Source organism: Melanerpes formicivorus, unplaced genomic scaffold (genome assembly GCF_026170545.1).
Source record: "Melanerpes formicivorus ecotype bairdi unplaced genomic scaffold, bMelFor1.0.p_v2 SCAF_123, whole genome shotgun sequence".
Lineage (NCBI taxonomy): Eukaryota > Metazoa > Chordata > Aves > Piciformes > Picidae > Melanerpes > Melanerpes formicivorus.
Window position 1 is genome coordinate 343,845 of NW_027142475.1, and position 22,511 is coordinate 366,355.

The window sequence follows — 22,511 nt, forward strand, 5'->3', positions numbered from 1 at the left end:
AACCCGTTTGTGCTAGGAGGGAGTCCCAGAAGCATCTAACTGACTAGAGAACTCCTCACCCTGCCTGGGTCCCTCTCACCTGTGTGGGTCCCTCCCCTCTTCCCACACTGCTGACAAGGAATCTGTGTTCCACCAGCTCGGTGCCAGCAGCAGCAGGTGGCAGGTGCCATGACAACAGAGGCACGTTAGGAACTTGGTCTGTAACCCTTTCAATTCCCCAATTAAGAAAGAAAGCAGAGATTTAGGCTGCAGAAGGAGTGTGGTTTCCCTCCTCTTCACTAATTTCATCCAGCATGGCAGTGGCAGGCTCCCTCCTCCAAGAGCCCACAAGGGAGCACAGAGCAGTGGGAATGGGCTCCATTCCCTGCCCCCAAGAACAGGACTCCAAGGAACCCTCCCAGCATCTGCAAGGAACCCAGGCACACCTCAGGCGGTGCCTTCCCAGCCTCTCTCTGTGTGACTGCTCCACAGCCAGCTCTGCTCTGTCACCATACTCAGGTGTGGAGCTCCTGCTCCCAAGCACTGTGCTGTCCTGCCTGCAGGAGCTTCACCCAGCTGCAGAAACCTCTGCCTGTCTTTGCCAGCGCTGTTGGTTCTTTCTGCTTCCCTTGCTCCATCCCAGAGCCAGGCGCAGCTGGAGGCACAAGGGCACAATAAGGCCAGGGCAGGCACAGCTCATTCTGACGTAGAACAAAGGCTTTTATTGCACCTTCAGAAACTTCTGCATAGTCCTCACAAGATCTCTCTCCAGTGACCCACAGTGTCTGCTTCAAGCAACTCCCACAGCTCAAAACCAAGTGCAGCTGCCAAAGAAGTGCCAACAGGGCACATTTGCTACAAAGTCAGTAAAAACCCAAACAACCAACAGCAAACCTGGAGCGATTCTGGCCCTGGCAGCTGGCACCAGCACCATGCTGGCACTGGTTTGCCTTTCCACTCGAGGGGGAAACATCCCTAGGGGTCTGTGACCTCCCCCTGAGCTGAGGCACAACTGGGTGGGACAGAATCTCTGCAGCCTGTCCTGTCCCTGGTCAGAGTAAGGCTCCTGCATATTTTTGCTGATTAAGACACAGAAGGTGAGGAGCTTGACTGCACCAAAACCTGCAGCTGCACAGGGCTGAGAGCTGAGCCACAGCACCAGGGCTGCTGCCAGCTGCAGCTTGACAGGGTCAGAGCTGCTGTCTCTAGCAGCTCATCCCTCAGCAGGACATAAACATATCTGACAGATCAGGGACGCTGGTGACCCAGCTCTGGAGGAGCTCTGCTGCTGTCACCAGTGTGGGGACCTGTGTGTACAGCTGCCAAAGGGCAGAGCCTCCTGAGAGAGGCTGTACACCCTGCACTGCCAGGACGTGGCACTGCCTTGGGCTTGGCCCATGGCCCACGTCCTTCCCATTCCCCATGCAGCCTCCTCGCACAGCAGTGCGACACTGCTTGTTACTCAGTCATATTAACAAAGAACACAGCCCAGGCTCCCAATTATCCCTTCCCTTCTCCCTCTCCCTGGCACAGGCTGCCCAGTGGGCAGGTGGGCAGCCTGTGGCACCAGCCCCACGCTGCAGCGGTGACTCCAGCGGCTACTTCACTGCCACGGTGGAGGCGCCGTGGATGGACTCCATCACAGCTGCGAACCGGCTGCAGAGGTCATAGGGGGAGTTGGGACGGATCTTTGGGGGCTCCTTCAGGACAATGACCTCGGTGGAGCTGTCGAGGAGCCGGGGCAGCAGCTCGCCCAGCTTCAACTGCAGCTTTTCTGTCAGAGGGAGAGGATGGAACAGTCAGTGGCACCGCAGCAGCAAATGCCCAGATGGCAGCAGGCTCCAGGGCTGTGGGTTCAGAGTCACCCTCACCGCCCACATCCCCTGCCTGTCCTCTGTGGGAGGGGACAGCAGCACCTGCTGACAGGGAGCTGGCCAGGGCTCTCTCAGCCCTCAGGTCCTGCCTGCCTTTTTGGGCTCTAGCACGAGGTGCCACTGCCTCCTGCTTGCCTGGGGGACAGAGCCATCTCCCACCTGCCCATCACCTTCTCCCCAAACCAGACACAGCCTGGGCTGGTGGCAGGAACATTGCCTTCCACAGTGACTCCTAACCAAGGTGAGCTGGGGACAGTCACAAGAGCCTGGCCCTAGAATGCAGAAGTAAATCCAGCCCTGTAACAGCCACCCGGAGCAGAAACTCCGCTCCCAAATGACAAAGCTCGCCTGCCTCTTGCTCCCTCATCTGGTTCCCTGCAATTCTGGAAACGTTTCTGGCCACTGACAGAATCCATTCCTGAGAGGAGTGTGCCCCTGCAGCTGAGCCTGCCCATGTCCACCTGCTGCTGTGGGGAGCCCTCCGGCCAGGGAAGTGCAGGAAACCCATAACACATCTTGGTAGCACTCTGCTGCTCCTCTGAAGTGACATGTTCACATTTCAGGGAGGAGGGATCCTTGTGCTGCAGCTTTAAGGCAAAGGAAGATTAAACTCCGGAACACAACTCGATGGATGATTCACCTACACTCCTCCTCTCACTACCAGAAGTACCCAAAGTCCTACAGTGGTAACACCAGGAATCTAAGTAACTATTTCAGATGGTCCCTTAATTCCTTTCCAGTTCAGATTCAGGCCCTGCCCACAAACAGTAGGAAAAGGCCACAGCCACTCCCTACCGTCCATGTCCTCACGTCCCAGGTAGGAGCACCAGACGTTCCTCATCACCTGGATGGCATCCATGTCCTCTCTGCAGATCTCAAAGTCACTCATGAGGTGCATGCAGGGGATGACAGACTCATTCAGGATGCTAATGCCCTGTGCCACACAAGCTTCCTCACGGCTGACAAACAGCGACGCTGCCACCTCGTTCAGCTTCTGGGGGGAGAGGGAGAACCAGGGACAGATGTGTCAAGGATCGACAGGGCAGGCACCCACTCCCACAGAGCTGACTGGTAAATCTGGCTCTAGGTGCCAGGATGCAGAGCCTTTGCCCAGATTGCCCTGCAGCACATTCCTTCGTGGAATGGCTCCTGCCCAGGTGTCCCAGTGGCTGCTGGGGGACAGTTCCAGTGCTCAGGGCAGCCACGGAGTGTGAGCCAGAAGCAAACCTCATTCTCAGGCTGTGGTTTTCACCCACTGTGGAACAGTCAGCAGCCTTCCCTGCCAAGGCAGCAGGTACTAAGTATGCTCCTCAAAAGGGACAGGGTGGGGTCTGATTCTGGCTGCTCCCCTCCCAGTTTCTTGTGACAACTCCATCCCAGCCGTCCCCGGGGCGCCCCCCCGCAGGGCTGCCCATACAGACCAGCAGACACTCCCTGCGGTACAGGGCGATCAGCGGCTCGCTCACGCCTCGTCGGGCTCCCTTCAGCAGCAGCTTGGCGTTGCTCTGGTAGGCATAGACCAGGTAGGTGAGCGACTCCTGGTACCTGGGAGAAGAGTGTAAGGTCCCAGCGCTGCTGCACAGCCAGTGCTGCCAGCTCTGGAGGGATTCCCTGCTCAGAAACCAGCAGCAGCCCCCCAGGACATGTCTGAAAGATCCTTTTATTGTCAGCAGAGTCACTTTATTGTTGGGAAAAAAGCACTCTGCAAATTGCAAACCCTTCACAAAACGGCATTGTCCTTCTGCAAGCTGCACAACTTCTGTAATGACAGGGTCTAAAACAGCAGGGAGGGAATCAAGTCTCTTGAAAAGTCCTTAAGAGTCTGCAGAACTCCAAGGTGTGTGTCTACACAAAGCTTGGAGTCCAATTCAAGCCAATTTGGAGTTCAGAGGGAACAAAATGTAGTGATAACTGCTCCTGCAAACCCATCTCTGGAAATGGGAATAGAAAGCTCTGCTTCAGAGAGGGAAAAGCAGGAGAGACTCTCAGGCACTGTCTGGCAGCTGCGAGCACCTCAGCATCAGTCACAGACTGGCAACCACGGCTGACTTGATTGGCAAGTCAAAAAGCATCAAGCCCATCACAGCTCAGAAGGGGGTTTGCCAAAGCCACCCTTACTTTCAGCCCTTCCTGTCCCAACACCCTGGCAGAAGTCACTTACTTCCTGTTCTGGTAGAGCTCCAGCCCTGTCAGCAGGTACACAGAGACCTTCCGGAAGAGGCTGTAGTCCTCGTGCCACCTCTGTGGAGCAGCCGCCAGAGAACAGAGCATCACCATCTCCTGCCACCTCCCCACATCCTGCTTTCCCTCCCAACTCTGACCCCTATCAGATGTGACCCTTTGAAGGGTTCAAACACCTCTTGTGAGATGTAAAACAATTCAGTGGGACCAGGTGATCCTTGAGGTCCTTTCCGGCAGGGTATGCCCTGGCTCTCTGAGCTGCAGACATTCCTGCAGGCTGTGGGGACCCTCAGTGCATTTGTTGCCCCTCTCAGCACCCTTCTGCAGGCACACACACACACAGAGCAGCCAGCCAGGAAGCTGCCCACAGGCTGCTGGGGTCGCTCTGTTCCCTTACCCTGTACTCCTCCATATCGACATCGTCAGGACCGATCTCTCTCAGCTTTGCTCGTGCCACCTTCATGATGCTGATCGACCTGCCCCCGAAAGCGGAGACCAGGCAAGTCAGACCCACAGCCCTGGCTGCTTCCAGCTGCGCAACCCTCACCCCGGGGCCCTGGCACTGACCTCTCATCGTAGCTGAGGTTCTTGTCAGCAAACTGCTCGAGCAAGGTCCGCTCCACCACCTGCTGGGGTGCATTGTTCTGCAGGAAGTAGATGAGGACGTGCTGCAGGCGGGCATCATTCTGCGGGGTGGGGGTCTCCTTGGCCAGCAGGTAGAGCCGCGAGTACTCCTCGTGGAACGCCTGCCAGAGACACACACACGCTGATGGCTCTGCCCCGGGGAGCGCCAGGCACAGCCCAAACCTGTCCTGCAATGACAGGATCCCCTCCAGCTGTTCCTAGATGCAAAAGGACCTAGGTGTCAAAATGCCTTTCAGAGAGGGGCACGCAGCTGCTGTGGCTTTGGTCTTTCTCTCACAAGTGCTGAGCTCGTAACCTCGACTGCAATCCACCTGTGCCTGCAGCAGGGTGCAAGAGCAGCCTCTGGTTTCTATTCCTGTGCACCGACAGTGCTGGTGGCTCCTCCCGGGGGGCATTTCTTTTGAATCTACCTGCCTGCAAAATCTGACACCAGCCTCAATGCTCAGCAGTGCTGAGCCTGTCAAATCCCCCTGCTTAGCTCACACACTGCTTGAGGACATGTTTTACAAGAGAGGTCACTGCAAGCTTGTGTGTTCAGGACCACAACAAGATTTCCTAAGTGCTGCTTTATTTTCCATCGATCCCACTGAGGACCTATGCAGCAGATTCTGAACAGTACACAAGGGAAGTCTGCTTTTCATTACCCAAATGGAGAGAACTGCCAACAATAAAAGGAGCAGCAGACAAAATAGTAAAAAGTGTGTGTGGGGGAATAAAAATCTGTTTGTTCTGCTGGGAGGAGTTCTTACAGCTCTAAAAGTTGTTTAGAACCCACAGACACATCATCACAGTAAGAGCAGAGACAGGAACATGGAACAGCAAAGCTGCTAACTGGAAGGAAAAACTGTTCCCTCGGGCTGGTGATGTCACTGCAGTGCAGCTCCTGCACTCTGTGAGGACAGCTGCCCCTGCCCTTGCATTTAGCAGACAGTGAGGTACCTTCACGAGCCCTGCTTCAGACCCGTCTCGATCAAAGGTCTGCCGGGCTTTGGCAATAGCCAGGATCACACCTTGCATGGCTGGACTCAGCATCACCTACCAGGGGAGCAGGAAAACAGACAAGAAAAGGGACACGGTCACAGACAGGGAGAGAAGAGGAGGAGGAGACATGGTGAAGAGGGAAGAAAACTTCCAAAAGGTCAGGTCTGAAGGCACCAGCATGCACTGGGGAGGGATGAGCCAGAGCTGTGCTTTACTCGCACACTACCTACTTCACCTATGGCATGCACTACACAGCCAGGACTTGTCAAGTGGTTAAAGGTCTAAGGGCTGTCCAGTCCAAGCCCTGAATCTGCAAATTCAGCAAGTGGGAGTGTGAAGCACCCCAGACACACCCCTGTATGTCCCAGCCTGTCCTGGCAGCAAGCTCAAGGAGAGAGCAGTGCCCATGGCGGGGCAGTCTGCTGCGCACAACCATGCGTGAAACATGCTCAGGGGTGAGGGTTTTGGTGTGGGGGTGGAATCCAACTGCACTGGTGAGGGAGCCTGTGGTGCCAAAACACAGCCCAAGTCTGCACCAGGGTACCTAACAGCCAGAGTCAGGCCCACAGTGTAAACTGTGCAGTTAATGTCCTGGAGAGAGGGCAGGAAACTGTAACTGAGGACAGCACAGAGGCTGTGAACAAACAAAAGCACCTGGGATTAGTTTGGATGCAGGTGAGCCACGGAAAAGACTCCAGGGAGCAACATGCAGATCTAGGACTGAGCTCTGTTACAGAGCTGCTCTGCTGGTGGCATTCAGTGGTGTTTCCATGCCAGGCCACCAGCACACCCAAGCCTAGGAAAGCTCAAGGCCAGCCAAGCGCCGGTTAACGCCGGCTGTGACGTGCTCCTGTTGGGACCTGTACCTCCTCGTTATATCCGTCCACATCAGACCTAACAGGGATCTTCCCCACACTGGGGATTTCCACCTCAGAGACCTGGGGGCTGCTCTGGGCAGCAGCCTCTGCGTCCTGAGCATCCTGGGGTGGCTCTGCCTGAGCTGTAAGGGCTCTCTCTCCTGCCTGGGCCTCCACTGGCTCTACCTCCTTGGGCTGTGGCCAAGAAGAGAAAGAAGAAAAGGAGTAAGAAAAGGCAAAGCCAAGCACAGGAGAGCCGGAGGGGATCGACCTCAACGTGGCACAGCTACAGTGACACAGGACTGGGAGCAGCAGAGGCCTGTGCAGAGCACACTGGCAGGGGTAGAGCACTACCTTGCAGAGCGCAGCCTCCACACCGTTCATCTCGTAGGCGCCGGCACAGTTGGCGATGGCCTTGGCAGTCTGCTCCTGGGCGATCCTGGCGTGCTCGGCGGACAGGGCACGGGCACGCTGCGTGCAGCCCGAGGACTGATCTGCCGGGACAGAGCGGGGAGGTGAGCGCTGCCAGGCTGCTGCTCTGCCCTAAGCTCTTGGGGCTCGCCTGTGCTGCACTCATCCCAGGGGTGCAGCAGGTCACGGTGGGCTCTGCATGCTCCCCTGCAGGGGAGTGTGGCACATGCCCTCCTACCCCAGAGAGCAGCACTTTCACTTGAGAGGTATAACAAATGAAAAGCTGGAAGTGAAGTGAGATTGGCCCCTGATGACTAAATGGCCAGAAAACAGCACTTCTGGAGACAGCCCTGGAAGGATGCAGAACCACAACAGTCAGGACAGGGCCTCCGACAGCTGCCTCTGCTACTCGACCAGCAGATCTCCTTCACAGCCAGACATTCATGCTGGGCTCCCACATGGCAGTTTTCTGACCAGCTGGCTGCCACTGTGTACCACAGGGTTAGCGAATTCAGAGCTGGGGTTACCTGACCCTGATTCAGAAGAGAGCTCCTGCAATTCAGAAGCTGGGGAAGGCTCCATCTGAGGAATCTTGCAGGACTGCTCCTCCTCCCACTCCTCGGCCTCCTGCTCCAGGCGCCAGTTGTCCTCCTGGATGTACTGCCACAGCTCTGGGGGCAAGGCTTCCACTTCCCTCTGGAGTTGCCCCTCAGCCTCATCTGCAAGAGAGGCAGGACTGGCATCAAGCAGAACACATCACAGCAGGATGTGGCTGTTAGAGGCTCAAAGCTGCAGTGCTGTGGAGAGCCACAATCAACCTGCTTCTGGCTTTGTCATCTAAGATAATTCACAAGCAAAAGTTCAAAACTAAAGAGGTATATGAAGCAAAGCCCAGGCCTGTTCTGCCACTGGGGAGCACTGATCAGTGAGAGCCTCCAGACACAGAGGGTCACAAACACTCCTTGTTCCCAGGCTGCAACTCTCAGAGAGCAGCGGAACGGCCAACAGCTGGAAGATCCCCAGTCCAGCTGCAGGCACTGTACCCACAGCATGGCATCTGCAGGTAGGGAGCTGCATGGGCTCCACAGCACAGGCTGCTGCTTCCCAGCACTCCCCAGATCCACCTCACTACTCAGTTACAAACCAGCACAAACCCCGAGGAGCATCAGTTTTGGATGAGGCTTAAAACATACCAAAAGCAAAGGGATTCTCTGCACCAGGTATTCTTCGTGCACTCATGGGCAAAGCATCTTTAAAACCCCACCAAAATCACATTAAATAGGAGGAAGAAAACACACCACACATTCATTTCAGAAGCAGAACTGTCAAAGGAAGACAAAGAATAACCTCCAGCTCCTCATCAGCCACATTTAGCCATGCACACAGTGCCAGCTCCCCATTGTTTCCTTCTCTTTATTCCAGCAAAATGCACCATGCCTGAAATTATTGGGTTCCTCCACAGCTGCCTGCCCTCTGTAGTGCCATGTGCAAGCAACTGCTCCACACAACTATTCATGGGTTGGCAAAGCAAACACACTTCTGAGTCTCAGCCACTGTCACCAGCAGCTCCTGCCCTAGGCAAGGCTGGGTGAAACAATCATTTTCGTTGGAAAAGACCTTGAAGGTCATTGAGTCCAATGATTCTCTAACTCTACCAGCGCTGGGGCTAAACCATGGCCCTCAGAACCACATCTCTGCCTCCTGGAAACCCTCCAGGGATGGGGATTTGAACACCTCCCTGAGCAGCTTGGGCCATGCTTTGAGAACTCTTTCAGGGAAGAAGTTTCTTCTCATGTGCAACTTAAACTCCCCTGGGGCAACTTGAGGCCATTTCCTCTCCTCCTATCACCTGGTACCAGGGAGAACAGACCAACCCCCCATTTAGGCTCACTCTAAGCAGATCACTAAAAAACAAGGTAAGCCTCATAAAAATGTGGCAATCAAGCAGGAGGTGTTCCACGTGTCCTTGTAAAAGGAACACTGCCACACAAACTGTAGTTTGTGGAGTCAAGGGGAAGCACAGCAGCAGCTGAGGGGGTTGGAGGACGAGAAGGAGCAGCCCCAGCCCTTGGGCATGCTGAGGGCACATCCAGCACTGCACACCTCACCTCCTGGGGTTCTTCCTCTGCTTTCAACCACAGCAGAGACTTGGAAATGAATCCCTGCTATCTGGGGTGAGGATTTTTGTGTTGCTAGAGGACAACTGTGCCACAGGCCAGCTGAGCACTACTATGGATGGTGCAGGCCAGGGATGGTGCCACATGGCTAAGGAACCAGCAGCTCTGGCCTCAGTACCTGCAGCCAGGTGCGCCACGGCGTCACTGATGTACATCAGGCAGTAGGCACTGGCGTTCTTCAGGCCCCCAAAGGAATCCCTCTCCAGCTCTTCCCACGAGGAGTCAGTCACAGAGATGTCATTGTACTTGAGCCAGCTCCTCCGAGGCTGGTTGTAGATGAAGGCCCAGTAGTGACCAGCATTTGCTTGCCCTTGGTGCACCAAGACCGCATGCAAGTGGTAGGGAACCTGCAAGTTCACAGGAACAGGGCTTTCAGGTGGGCTTCTGCCTGACCCCTGCACAACAGCCACAGATATGTTCACAGCTGCAGCCTGATGCAGAACCCCTGACACACAGGTGGGTTTCCTGCTAAGTGAAAACTAACTCGTGAGGGACAAAGCAAAGAGGTGCTCACAGAATCCCCCCCTGCTGCAGCACTGGGGGTTGTTAAATTGCCAGCTGCTAACAAAACCACAGCAGCAATGCAAACTGCCTTTCTTACCTGCTGGAGGAGAGGGTCACAGTACATTTGTTCAATGGACAGGTTGATTCTGGCAATGGACTCCTTCAGATCTGCCAAGGAGGTTGGGAACAAGAGAAACAGAAACATGAAGGACTCCTCACCAGGCTGCTCCAGCCCCTTGTGTTCAGCCTCAGGAGCTGTGCAGCTGCTGGCACAGCCAACACCAGAGCTGAGGTATGTGTATGGTAATTTGAGGTTCAGCTGAGGCAACACAGGCGAGGATCCAGGCTGGCACTCAGCAGAACCTCCCCCTGGTGTCTTCAGGGCCCACCTTGCACGTCCTGCTCCGTCTCCTGCCTCCAGCGCTGCAGACAGGTCTGCACCAGCTCCAGCTCAGCCTCGGACACCACGCGAGGGGCTGGGGGCTGCAGCACTGTGCCCGGGGGCTGCACCGAGGGACTTGCCAGGAGGCAAGCTTGGCCTTCAGTCTCTGTATCCTGCCCTTCTGGCCTGCTGAGAAGCAAAATCCAAGAGCAGGGGATAGGGTTTTAACCTTTCTCTCGTTTTCTCTCTTTGTGCTAAAGAATATGACACAAACTGAAACAGGGCTGCAGAGCCGGAGCAGGGCTGCCCTTCCATCGTGGTACAAACACAACCAGAGGGCAAGCACACTGCAGCGCTCTTCTGCCTTATCAGAATGAAAATGGGGGGCAAAAGCAGCCAAAATTCATACTGAGCTCTGTAAGCACAGCCCCACAAGGAGCAGCTCTCAAAACTCCTTCCCTTGCTACTCCCAGGCTCAAGGTATTTACTCAGCTTAATTTAGAGTGTAAGCCAACCATGCTGGCCAGCTCTGCAATAATCTAATAGTGCAGTAATTTACTGGCTGATGAAGCAAAGAAAATGACCTGCCCAGGCAGAGAGCATAGGATTTAACTGAACCACTGCTCAGACCAGGAACACAGGGAAGAGAAGAGAGCAATGTGGTGCAACATTTACACACCAAACGAGGAGAAGAGCAGTGCCTGAAGCCCTGCACAGCCATACCCACCTCACAGCACCCTGCTCACCAACCCCCAGACAAAGAGCCCACATGTGGAAGGCAGCTCTGGTTACTTACCTGTCCAGCTGAGTCTGGGGCTGCAGGAGGCCCACCTGAGGGCCCTGAGCAGAGGGCAGGGCTGCAGCTGGCCTGGTGGTGATGAACTCTAGCACATACTGCAGCATGTCGGGCAGCGGGCAGCGGGCTGGGCCCGAGCCATACTGCAGGTACCTGCAGACAACCAGGGGATACTGCGTGAAGGGAGCAGCCTGGCTGCTGGGTGAGCCCTGGGGGCCAGCAGGAGACCAACAGGGAACAGAACTCTGGGGCTGGAATGGAGATGCTTTAAGCAGTGATGGAAGGAGGGGAAGAACCCCAGAGATGCCTAAAATTGCCAAACTCTGAGCCAGAGGCCATCTGTAGTAGCAAAACCAACAGGGATCCTTCTTAAGGTGCTCCTGGGCATCCTCACTGGACCTTGCTGATGGTCTGCTGCTGAAAGAACTTACTCTTACAATAGCATTGGTAACTCAGAAACCACCAGAGCCAGGAGCCTGTGTTTTAAAACACTTCCTCACTCCACACTTCTCGGAACAAACTCAGTTCTGCTTCTCCTTCCCTTACAAAGGTCTCCTTTATTGGAAAGCTGTCTTAAAAAGAAGCATTTCACACTTCCCCAGAGTGCAGAAACAAAGCTGGCCACCCACCTCTCCAGCTGCTTCTGCAGAAGCACCACTTTCTCCTTCAGTCTCTTAATTTCTTCTCTCTTCATCCTAATGAGCTCCTTATTGCAGTGGAGGAACCTGAACAGAGCAGGGCAGAGCCCCCACGTGAGATTAGCTGACTTCTGGCAGCCACAAACTTCCACCAGTACTTGGATCCCTGCCGTGCTCACCCCTGCGACCCTCTGGGTTCCACTGATGCCAGTGAGGCCCCGTGCCAAGGACTCACCTGTCCATGTAAATGGTCTGGGAGAACTCCAGCCTGGTGTGGATCTTCTCTGGCTGTCCCAGCGACTGGTTGAACTCAAAGCGGGAGAGCTCGAAGGTCAGCACCGGTGGGAGCTTGGTAAACCAGCGCTGCAATGAAGGCAGAGACGTCCCCAGAGGGACTTGTTTCATGGGGACTGCTAAGGAGCACCTCTTGTACTGATCCTAAATGATTTCAGACTGATCCCAAATGCCTGTCTTTAGACACTGAATTAATGCACATTTTGTTTGCAGGATGATCAGTCAGAAAGCCAAATTTCACAGGATCAAAAATTCCATTTCTGGTTTACATTTCTGCTGTGAGAAAGCCTGAGGACAGCTTTCAGAAAGTGACTTTTCATCCAGCAGGATGGATCAACAGGCCCAGCACTGAACTGTACAGAATTAGCAGACACCAAAGCTCTGCATGTCAGCTAAGAGCCTCCAAGAGGATTCTTGTCCAGTGCAGACCACATGCAATGATGAACACAACAGAAGTCCTCAAGCAGCAGCTGACTCCTTACCCTCTCTCAGCCTACTTCTAAACTGGTCAGTGCAGGGCATTCAGAACTATGCTTTCTGTACCATGCACTGCTTCACAGAGCCAGGCTGACAGAAACTTCTCACCTGAGTTGACTCTCCCCTCTCTCTGCCTGGGCTCACAAACCCTCTCTTTTGCCACCTCAGCGCGGCACCATTCCAACCATGCTGCCCACTGCACTTGTGACAAACACACTGAGCTCATTTGCCCTTGCAGGACCCAGGTCAGATGTCCTGCCACAACAGATCTTCCCCTCAAAGTGCAGCAGGACATTTTTAGATCTAAAATATTTCCACTAAAGGTGAATTTTCTTTATTATGTGTCAAAAACTCAGGAAGGGAGTGGCCAGGCAGCAGAGCTGATAAGCAGCCCCAGTTTTCAGAGCATGAGGACATAAACAGGGAGAAGGAATGATTCACAGACCCATGATCCAGGAGCTTTCTTGAACCTTGCTGATGCTTTGGGCTTCAGTGCACTCACCTATGCTCCCCAAAGAGAAAATGCACCTTACTCCCCACGGTCCCTCTCCTGCAGTCCTCTAGCCACAACACCTGGGAAATGGAATCAAGATGCAGGCTTCCCAGAGATGAAGCCAGAGCCTTTTCCTTCTACCCACACAGAGTGGTTACAGTATTTCCACAATCTTTCCTTATTTTTTGGAAAGGGATTTGGAGGAACTAAGCAGCTTGGATCATAAAGAACCTTCCTGATGAGCTTCCCACATCCCTTTGTCTCTGGCACCAGCCTGCGGCATCTGAACAGCTTCAGGCAGGGACCAGAAGCACCAGACAGGAACCCACCCAAGACTTCACCTCTCCTCTGCTAGTTTAAACCACAGCAACACATTTTGCAGGCACCCTCCTAGTACTGAAACATCTTTCCCTGCCCTCTATATGCCTCTGCTCACTTCCTGACGGTTTCTCTGAGCTTTCTCAGCTGCACTGATGCACGTGGGGTGCTGGATGTGATGAGGCATCCTCACTACCCACTTAGCCACAGGCAGGTACTGCATGATTGGTTTGTGATTTGTGGAGTTTAAACAAACAAACAAAAATTCAAAAACCCAAATCAGCACAGTCAGAAGAGTGAAAATGAGAAGAGAAACAAAGACACTGTGAGAGGGAGAAAGACAAATTCCAAAGGCATACCATGGAGCACTGCACTTTTACCCTCCGAAAATAGGGAGGCAGTGGTTCTCCCCCTGCTCAGGTACAGGCAGGCTTCAACAGAAAGAGAGAGACTTTGTCACACTGGCAGCAGGGGCAGGCGTTCATCTTTCAAGTTCAAACAAGCTCCTTGAGATGGTTAGAGAGGACAACACATCTATACCAACACCACCAACCCAGCCGCTCGCCAAAGCGCTGCCAGGCGCCAGGACCAGGCTGCTGTAACCGGGGTGTGCTGACAGCCAGCACCTGGAGTTACCAGGGCCACGGGGAACCCCTGCACAGTACACATTGCATTTCTCTGCAGCAGGCAATCAAAACCTCACCACCCCCTCGCTCAACTAACCTCCTGCCCGTACTTGACCGACTGAGCTGTTGCTGCCTCCTCCATCTCGCCCTCCACCATGGCTCCCTCCAGACATTCGCTCAGGTTGCGGTAGCCGTTCACCTGCAGGGGATACTGACCGAAGGGCTCCATCTTGGAGAAGGCATTGCCTGCATGGTGGGAATGACACCAACTCATGATTGGACTGAGAACAGAAACCTTTGCTTAAGTCAACATCTTGTTGGCAGCAGCAGTCAGAAGCCCTGCTTGCAAGAGCCAAGCTCGTGAGTGCTCGATGCTTTCAGAGGGCAGATTCTGGAGATGTTACAGAGAATTGTGCCAAGATGACCACTTGCAAGCTTAAGTGGGGAGTTCAATGGTGAATGGGCAACAAAATCATGGCATGACCACCATGAATCACAAGGAGGTAAGAAGTGCACCTACCAAACCCTTCACTCACCCTCATGGACACCCTCGGTCAGGTAAGTCCCATAGAAGAGCTGTACCATTGGGTTTTCAGATTTGTCCCCAGGTCTCCTGTTTCAGAAGGGAAGAGCACACACTCTTGTGCAGCTATAAGCAGCAAACCCACCCCAAGCCCTGATCTGAGCCTGTGCTTGGGAATCTTCCCCCAGTGCAAAGTCAAGTTTTCCATCCCAGAATAAAATACAGAGGCAGCTTCTCCTCTCTTTCCATGCTCAGAAGCAGCATTACAGCACAGTGGCAAGGGGGAAGAAAAATCACACAGCTCAGGCACTGCCTCTGGCAGTGCAGCTCCAAAAAGCCAGATCTTTCACACACCCCAGTTCTGCCTTACTCTGCAGGCCACAGTGGCACTGACTGAAGCCCTGCACTTACCTAGAGGATGCAGATCTAACAACACTTCATTAGGTGTATTTCAAAGGCAAGGAGAGAGCATCACCCTCAGTACACAAAGTGCTGCCATGTCAAGCCCTCTCCCTTCCTAAAGCACCACACAAGATCTGTTTCTCCTCAGGAGTCTCTTGGGCTGGGACAAACTCACTTGGCATTCACAGCGAGCTGGAATGTGTCCTCCAGCCAGTCCAACAGCTTGTGTGTGAATTCACTCACATCTTGCTAGAAGAGAGACCAAAGCTGAGAGTCAAACCTAATGCCCCCAGAAGTGCTTCTGGGGTGTGCTGCTCCCACAGACCTGCTGAGGTACACCTGACTGGTGGTGTGGAACTGCAGCACTGTGTGACTCAGACCCACAGTGAACACTGAGCAGGGGGAGTCACTGCCTGCATCACCCCAGCACCCAGCTGTCACTGGGGACAGCACCATCCCCAGCACAGGCACTGCACTTCAGTGGCCCAGGGCCAGCTGACAGAGTGGGGACAGGCTGCTGAGCACAGCAGCGGGGTGAAGGGAAGTAGGCTGCAGGGCTGCATGCAAGAAAGCAGGCTTCTGAAGGTGGCTTTACCTGCTGCTCTTCTGCAGATCTGAATGCATCCTTCAGGAGCTCCAGTGCTGCAGAAGGGTCCACGAACTTGCGGCAGGTGCCCAGCATCAGTGCAAAGAGGCACTGCAGCTCTTGCATGAAGGCAATGTTGCGCTTCTCCTGCGTGGCAAACAGAAGCCAAACCCTTCCTGCAACTGCAAAAGCAGCCTCAGGAAACAAAACACTGCAGAACACGGCATGCATACAGCTGAGGAGGTACCAACCCAGCAAGGGGAGGACATGAAAAAGGGTGGAGAGAGATGCAGGGGCATTTCTCGGAAGCAATCCCACTGGATGCATGGGATTAAAAATATACCCCAGAGAAACCCTTTAGAGACAAGAGTGCCCAGAGTGCCAGCTGCTAAATCAGGAGGCCAAAGCTGGCCAATGCATGAATTGATTCTGTCCACACTTGAGCAAGGGAAGGACTGTTCTGCACAGGCCCTTTTCACTAAGTGTTTCCTAAGCCCCTTCTGCTGACCAGAGGGTACTGGAGCTAGAGAGGCCTTCATACTGGCCTGAACACCAGTTCTGTGGTGTGTGTGAACAAACAACCTGGAGCTACCAATGAGATTTAAGGGACAGATTTCTCCCCACACCACAGTTGGAGGCTCCAGGGAAAGCTTTATGAGAAGCAGCTGCTTTGTTTCTGCAGTGTTCTATTTTGAGGAGCATTTCCCAAACTTGTCTTTAGCCTGGCCTAGCAATTTGGAAGCCAGTGATGGAGGCACAGGAGTCTCATATGGCTCCAAATTAACTCTGTGTAGGGAGGGGGCAGAGCAGTGCATACCACGAAGGGACAAATGATCCAGCACTGCCTGATGAGAACTTACAGCGTGACTGTGACAGCTTTCAAGGACGTTCTGTGGGAGGGAGTAGCCAAGGACCAGCCTCCGGAACTCTGGCAACTGAAATAGAGACTGAAAGGGAAAGGAAAGTCAGGACCAGTCTGACACCTGCAGCTAGGTGCTCCATTGTCACTCTTTCACTCAATAGCCTTTTTTGGGTTACCTGCTTTTCCCTTCATGGCTTTGTGTTCCTAAATGTTAACAGAGGGAGCAGTCTGTGTGCTGGGACCAGCGCATTCATACCCACCAAAGGCCACAACCGCTTCCTGCCCTGTCTGTGATACACAGAACAGGACACATCACAGCATTTTAGGAGAGAGGATTCTCCTCCACATAGAAAAGCAGCCAGGAATGAGGCAAGCTGAGAAAGGAGCCCATCTGAGGCTTCCTTTCCTCCTCTCAAAGCTAGGGGTATGTGATTAACATCTATCTGCTGATGTGAAATGGTTAGAAGAGACAAATCTGCTCGGTTCCACTTACTGTTGTCTCCTCCTGTTTAGGTTATCACTAATAATATCTCTGCTGCCCAGCTGCTTGCTGGTGGCAGCGATGCAGGCAATATTGCATTAGCTGCAACATGATCCAGCAGGTACCACGGAGCCAACAATAACTGCAGGGAAATTCAATTATCAGCTCACTTTGCCAGGCAAGCTTCTGCCACTCAGCAAGCACTTGGGACACAGCTGCACCAAAAAAGCCCTGTGGGCATGCATGGAGTATTTGTATCAGCTTCTATTTTTACACCACATCCATGTCACTGCTCCTTGGCTCTCTCTGTGCACACAGAGGACAAATGACATCACACCAAACACAACCACAACCCTCACCTGAGCACGGTCACCCCTGCCCAGCCCCACTCATGACCGCTTCGCGTTCTGACTGGCAGGAGCAAGTGCAGAACTCTTCCACCACTCACCTGTATGACAGCACTGAACCAACAGGTGTTCCCAATGTTCTTCATCCCAACAGGCCAGTTGTCCACCCTCCTCCAGTCACTCTGCTTGAGGATCTCTCCCCACACGTCACAGCGCTTCCTCTTGGAGCGGTATTTGATCTCCACGGTGTCTGCCTCCTGCAGCCTGTCACAGAAGATGCAGGTGGTGCTCTGAAACTCCACCTGGCCATGGGACTCCTACTGCCCCAGGGCACAAGGGTCCCACCAGGTGACCCTTAGTGCAAGAGGCCATAGATGCCTTTTCTGTCCTTGGAGGAGCTTTGGCTCTCAGAGGAGATGGATGGACAACAGGACTGCAGGACAGTTTGGAGCAGCAGGAGGCAGACCTGCCTGTCCCTGAACTACTGCACGCAAAACAGGTGCCCTCAGTCACTCCTGGAGGCAAATCCAACCCATGGCAAAAAGGAAAATGCCACAAAGTGACAAGGCTGACACGAGACTCTCAGGTGCCCCCTCAGGGGATGCCCTAAAGCCAGCTCTGCATCCTTCATGGGGCCCAGAATAACCTGCAGATAAACCTGCTTCTGCCTCAACCCTCACACTGCAGTGCTGCCCCAGAAGGCAGCAATGATCCCAGCCCCTTCTAGGGGCAGCAGGTACAGATCTGGCAGGGAATTTGTGCTTGTTTTGCAGTTATCAGCTTAAGAATCCACTTTGGACACCTGGGAAAACCCAAACCAGCCTCTGGGGCCACCAACCTTTCAGCACCATCTCTGCCTGCAGTCTGGGCTTTGGCTGATTCCAGTGATCTGCTGGTGCTGGCTGCACAGAGGTCATCTTGGCTCTTGGGGGCAGGAGCATTAGCAGTGCCTGGAAGAAGAAGCAGAATTCTGATCAAATTTCCACCAGGAGCAGGCAAATGTTCTCTTTACAAGGGACTTCTATCAATTCCTCAATTGACACAAGCAGCACTTCCCAGCTCAAGTTTTAAACACAAACCCTGGTGGCTTGCATCACGCCAGAGGACCTCAAGACCGACTGAGTGGGCTGGCTGAGAAGAGAACAGAGCCTGCAGCGGCGTGCTGGCCAGATCTGCTCACAGCCCAATGCCCAGCATGAGGGAACGTTTCAAGCCTCATGAAACAAAGAGCTGCTGCCTGTATTTGCCACACCTTGACATCAGCATCGACAACCAACACTGGTTTGGGTGAACTTGGTACCATCAGACAGCACAACTGCCCCTCTGTGCCCCTCAGCCCTTCCATGGGAGGAAAATGAACAGTTCTGGAGGAGGTGGGCACCTCACACAGTGGAAACAAAAGCAGCCAGGCTGTTCTGGGTGCCGCTTCAAAGCTCCCAGCACATATTTCTGGCACAGTGGAGCTGTCCTAGGCAAGCTCCAGGTACTGCTGTACTGTTAGCAGAAGGGTTTACAGAAGCTCAGGCTGTGGCTATGCTTCTCACCTCCCAACGCACCAAGCGATGCCCAACGTGTGCCAACACCTCTGTCACCTGTGGGCATTCAGGAAACGTTTTGCTCCTGGCCAGACTGCAAATTGCTCAAATCATGGAAATTTCATGGAAACCTGCCAGAAACCACTCAGTTTGCCTGCAGATGCTGCAGGAGGAAAAGTCTGACCCCTGGCAGGGATCTGCTGTTCTCTCCTGCTTGCCCTGCTTTAGGAGGTGCTGGGTTTCCCAGCTCAGTCCAGCACCACTGTTTAAACTGCAACGTGTGCCCTGCAGGCACCAGCGAGCCACGGCTGAGACAAAGACACAGATCTCCTTCACCAGGAAGGTTTCACTTCCTGAACTGTGCCACTGGCAAAAACAGACCAGCACCAGGCCATGAGCTGGAGGGTTCCCCAGCAGAAGCAAGGCTAGATGGGGCTGAAGCACATGACCTGAGAGGGTGAGCAGAGCTGAGGCACCTACGCTGTGGGAGATGTTTGCCCAGGGTGCTGCCCTCCCATGCAGCTGGCTCGCCAACCGGCCTGTCCAGAATGGCCTCATCGTCGTGCTCCTCTGTCAGGAAGGTGACTGCTTCTGTCAGGTCTCCATTAGCAGCCTAGTGGAATCAGAGAGGGAAAAATCCAGAGTGCCAGGGTCATTTCATCCACATCTGTACAACATTAATGCATCTGTGACAGAGGCAGGCCCACACCACCAGCTCTGCTTTCCCCAGCCACAGGAGAGCAAGCTGCTGGTGACCAGCAGTGGTGAAGCAGGACAATAACCACGGCTGGAGCCGTTCAGTCAGAAAGCACTCTGCCTTTTCTACTGGGACAATACAGACTTCAGTAACTGATTTCATTTCCATCACCAGGGATTTGAGTAGTTGCAGGAGGCCTGAAGTGAGACAGGGACCTCTGCCAGTGGGAGAGATGAGTGAGGGGCAGAGGACCAGTGAGGACTTTCCCTTTTTCTCTCACCCAGCCCAGGCTCCTCCACACAGCTCATGCAGCTTCGCTCCCCAGCCCAGGCACTAGCTCCTGCAGCAAGGCCCAGCTCATTACCAGCCAACACCCAACCCACATGCTGTGCTTTGAGAGGGCCTGATCCTGCCAGGCTCCTGGGACAAACCCCGAGATCCCCTTCCCATACAGCAACAACAGCAGCACAAACCTTCAGAGCTGCCTGCAGGAAAGCCGAGTCTTGAATGCCAGTGATCTCCTTCAGCTGGTTCACAAGCATCTGGCAATCCTAGGTGTGAGAGGGAAAGACAGCTCCTGTGAGAAGGTGCCCAGGACAGGCTTTGGGGTGGTTCCTCAGAGCTTGCCACGGGCAGCGTCCTGCTGCTTTCCTCCCTTCTTACAGACAGACAGACACACAGCCCCGGGCACGCTCGCACGCTGGCAACACCACCAGCAGCCTGGACATCCTACTCCCTTTTCATGCCCCTCCAGTGGCAGACAAGTGCTAGGTCTGCCACGTCTTGAGGCAGGTGCTGGCAGGCCTGAGGGGCAGTGGGGTCCCCGCGGTCGGATGTGCAGCACCTGCAGTGGGGAGAGCCCCTGGCAGCACCCGCCCGGCGCAGCGGCATGTGCAGCAGGACATATAAGGAGGCTGCATGTTCTCAGGGCTCTGGCCAGGGCTATTTTGAGCCTGGCCACAGATGCCACTTGTGCTGTCACTTCTCACTGACAATACAGTGTCAGGAGGGGCCCGGGGGGCTGCCGTCACTCCTGCCTCCCCTGCCACATGGCCCACTGGAGCTGTGGCCGTGTTCCCTCCCTGAACCATGGTCAGCAGCCTTTGACTGCTGTCACCACTGGAATAAAACCAATTACAGACATTTTCCTGACCTGCTCTATAATTGTTTTTTTCCCATCCTTCCAGTCTCCAATCTCCAATCCCTGCAGCCTCAGCTCGCCGCAGCAGTGGTCACCAAGCTGACCTGATGTGCTGAGGCTGTCTAGGGTCCCGCTGCCAGCATGGTCCAGTCAATCCCAGCTCCCGAGGAGCACATGCTAATGAACCCTAACTGGCCATGTCACAGACAAATGCACTTGGGCTTCTTATGGGGAAAAAAATAAAGGCTCCTAGTACCACTGGAGCTGTAAAGCCTGAAGGTGTTGCAGCAGTTGTTAAAACACAGACATCCCAGCTCAGGTTTTGAGGGGAATTCCCCTGAAAATGATATTGCCACTGAAAACAGGACTTTTGCTCAACTTTTCCTACAAGTGTTTGTGTGTGCAGACACCTTCCCACACATTTCACACACTCTTTTAGGCCCATGAAGAGCAGAGGTGCCAGAAAGGTTCCAGCACAGCCAGCAGCATGCTAGAGACCTGTGGGACGAGGAGGGCCCAGGCTGCTTCCCTCCGGGCAAACCTTTATCTCATGTTACTAATTTTGCTGCCACCGAGCGCAGTGAGCTAATGCCGCAGGGGCCCTGCTTCCCTGGGAGAGAAGAATTCCATTATCATAAACCACATCACAGCAAACAAATCTCAGGCAGGACAGGGCATGATTTCCAGGGCTCTCCTGCTTCACCAGAAGGCCTTGCAAAGGCTGCCACAACCATAACAGTTACTCACCAATCTCCCTGTCTGAGTTACTGCTTAATATCCTAATCATTTCTGCTGCCGTTTCATTCAGCTTTTGGGGAGTAAAGCTTCTATGAGCAGCGAGAGCTCATCCCATGCAAGAAGTTGTCAGAAGCTTGGGGCCGACAGGCAGCCCACAAAAGCCACCAAGAACCACAGCCTGGGCAGAAATCTTGATCAGTTTTGGGGGAGTATTTGTGGTTTTGTCGCTACAACCAGGCTGGTTGGCTACTCTCTGAGGTTACATACTGTGGGGCTTTAAAATGAGCTCCAGAGCTGGCAATTAGCACCAGCATGCTGCTGCTGTTCGTACTCAATGCACTGAAAAAAGCAACGTCCTACCTGCTGGAAAATAACCACCTGCCCCAAAGTGCTGTTAGTGCTAAATACAGCAACAGGAGAGGAGCACAAAGCCGAGAGGCTGGCAGGAAGAAGGCTGCTGGAGGGTTTGCTGTTTCCCTGGTCCTGATGTGACTCACCAGGCTCAGCAGTTTGATGAGAAGCTGCAAGCAGGGAAGGGTATGAGAGCAGTGCTGGACTTCAAGGGGGCTCCAGAAATAACAGCATGTGAGGAGGAGGAAGGCTGATGTGGAACTTAAGAGGCACAGATTGAGCCGTGGCCTTCGGCCTCCACACCTCGGCTGTGCTTTTATCGCGTCGGGAAAATGGATTTGAAGAGGGCTCCAAGCCCGCCGGCAGCGGCAGGAACAAAGCCTGCACTGCCGGCGAGGCTTTCAGGAACCAGCACCCATCAGCAGCCGCCTCCCGCACACCGTCCTGGCACCACCCTGAGCGCTGGGAAGCTGCTGCCGCAGGACTGAGGCTTCTCAGGGCACAGGGAAGGGTCTCTCTCCGCTCACTCCTGCGGCGCCGGCCCCTCTCGTGTCCCAAAGGCACGCAGGTACCTGGATGCGGACCTCGGTAGCCGCCCGCACTGTGAAGGAGCTGCGAGCCTCGCGTCCCCACCGGCGCCTTCCAGAGGCACTTTACACAGTGCCCTGACGCTGAGCAGCAGCAGCTTTAGCTACCGGGTGCCAGAGGATGCTGGTTCAGAGGGAAAGGAGGAGACTCACTCCTGCTCTCTGCTGGGGACGAAGGCGCCGGGAGGAGCCCGTGCTGGGTTATCTGCTCCCTCTCCCAGCGAGCAGCCCCAAAGCACCCCCGGGCTGCCCCCGGCGCTCCCGCAGCACAGCAACGGCGAGCGCCAACGACCGCCCCGCACCAACGGCTGCAGAACGACGGCTGGCGCCAGACGCCTGCCGAGGCCGTGCCCTCCGGGACGGGACAGGCAAGGCTCCGAGGAGCTGCCTGCCCACGGGCACGGGGGGCAGCGCCACAATCCCCATCGAGGGGTCCCGGGCCCCCTTCCCACACAGGGCCGCAGGCCCAAGACCCGGGAGGAACCGCGGAGGGTGGACGCAGCACCCCCCCACCTCGTAGCCCCTCCCCCGCTGCCCCTCGGTCTCACCCCGCCGCCGCCCAGAGCCCGCAGCTCTGCCGTCATCCCGCCGGCAGCGGCTCCCGGAGCGCAGCGGGGCCGCCGCCGCC

General features: G+C 54.7%; 1 protein-coding gene across 7 annotated transcripts; it reads right to left on the minus strand.

Annotated features, from left to right (window-relative positions):
* Positions 1-678: 678 nt before the first annotated feature.
* USP28 (ubiquitin specific peptidase 28) lies at positions 679-22,500 on the minus strand. Of its 7 annotated transcripts, none has more exons than XM_068167841.1 (26): positions 22,432-22,500; positions 19,540-19,617; positions 18,850-18,982; positions 17,673-17,784; positions 16,936-17,098; positions 16,005-16,091; positions 15,154-15,291; positions 14,734-14,807; positions 14,170-14,246; positions 13,731-13,879; positions 11,661-11,788; positions 11,417-11,512; positions 10,788-10,940; positions 9,999-10,177; positions 9,707-9,777; positions 9,224-9,452; positions 7,456-7,647; positions 6,872-7,011; positions 6,527-6,712; positions 5,619-5,714; positions 4,602-4,780; positions 4,432-4,510; positions 4,015-4,094; positions 3,275-3,398; positions 2,649-2,847; positions 679-1,753 (listed from the first exon to the last, which is right to left on the minus strand). In XM_068167841.1, the coding sequence occupies exons 1-26, from the start codon at positions 22,465-22,467 to the stop codon at positions 1,578-1,580; spliced, it is 3,354 nt and encodes a 1,117-aa protein (XP_068023942.1). In that variant the 5' UTR covers positions 22,468-22,500; the 3' UTR covers positions 679-1,577. The 7 variants fall into 7 exon arrangements, with proteins under 7 accessions (XP_068023942.1, XP_068023941.1, XP_068023943.1 ...); XM_068167840.1 differs by having other exon boundaries at positions 9,999-10,180; XM_068167842.1 differs by lacking the exon at positions 22,432-22,500 and adding an exon at positions 21,443-21,501 and having other exon boundaries at positions 9,999-10,180.
* Between the last annotated feature and the right edge of the window lie 11 nt (positions 22,501-22,511).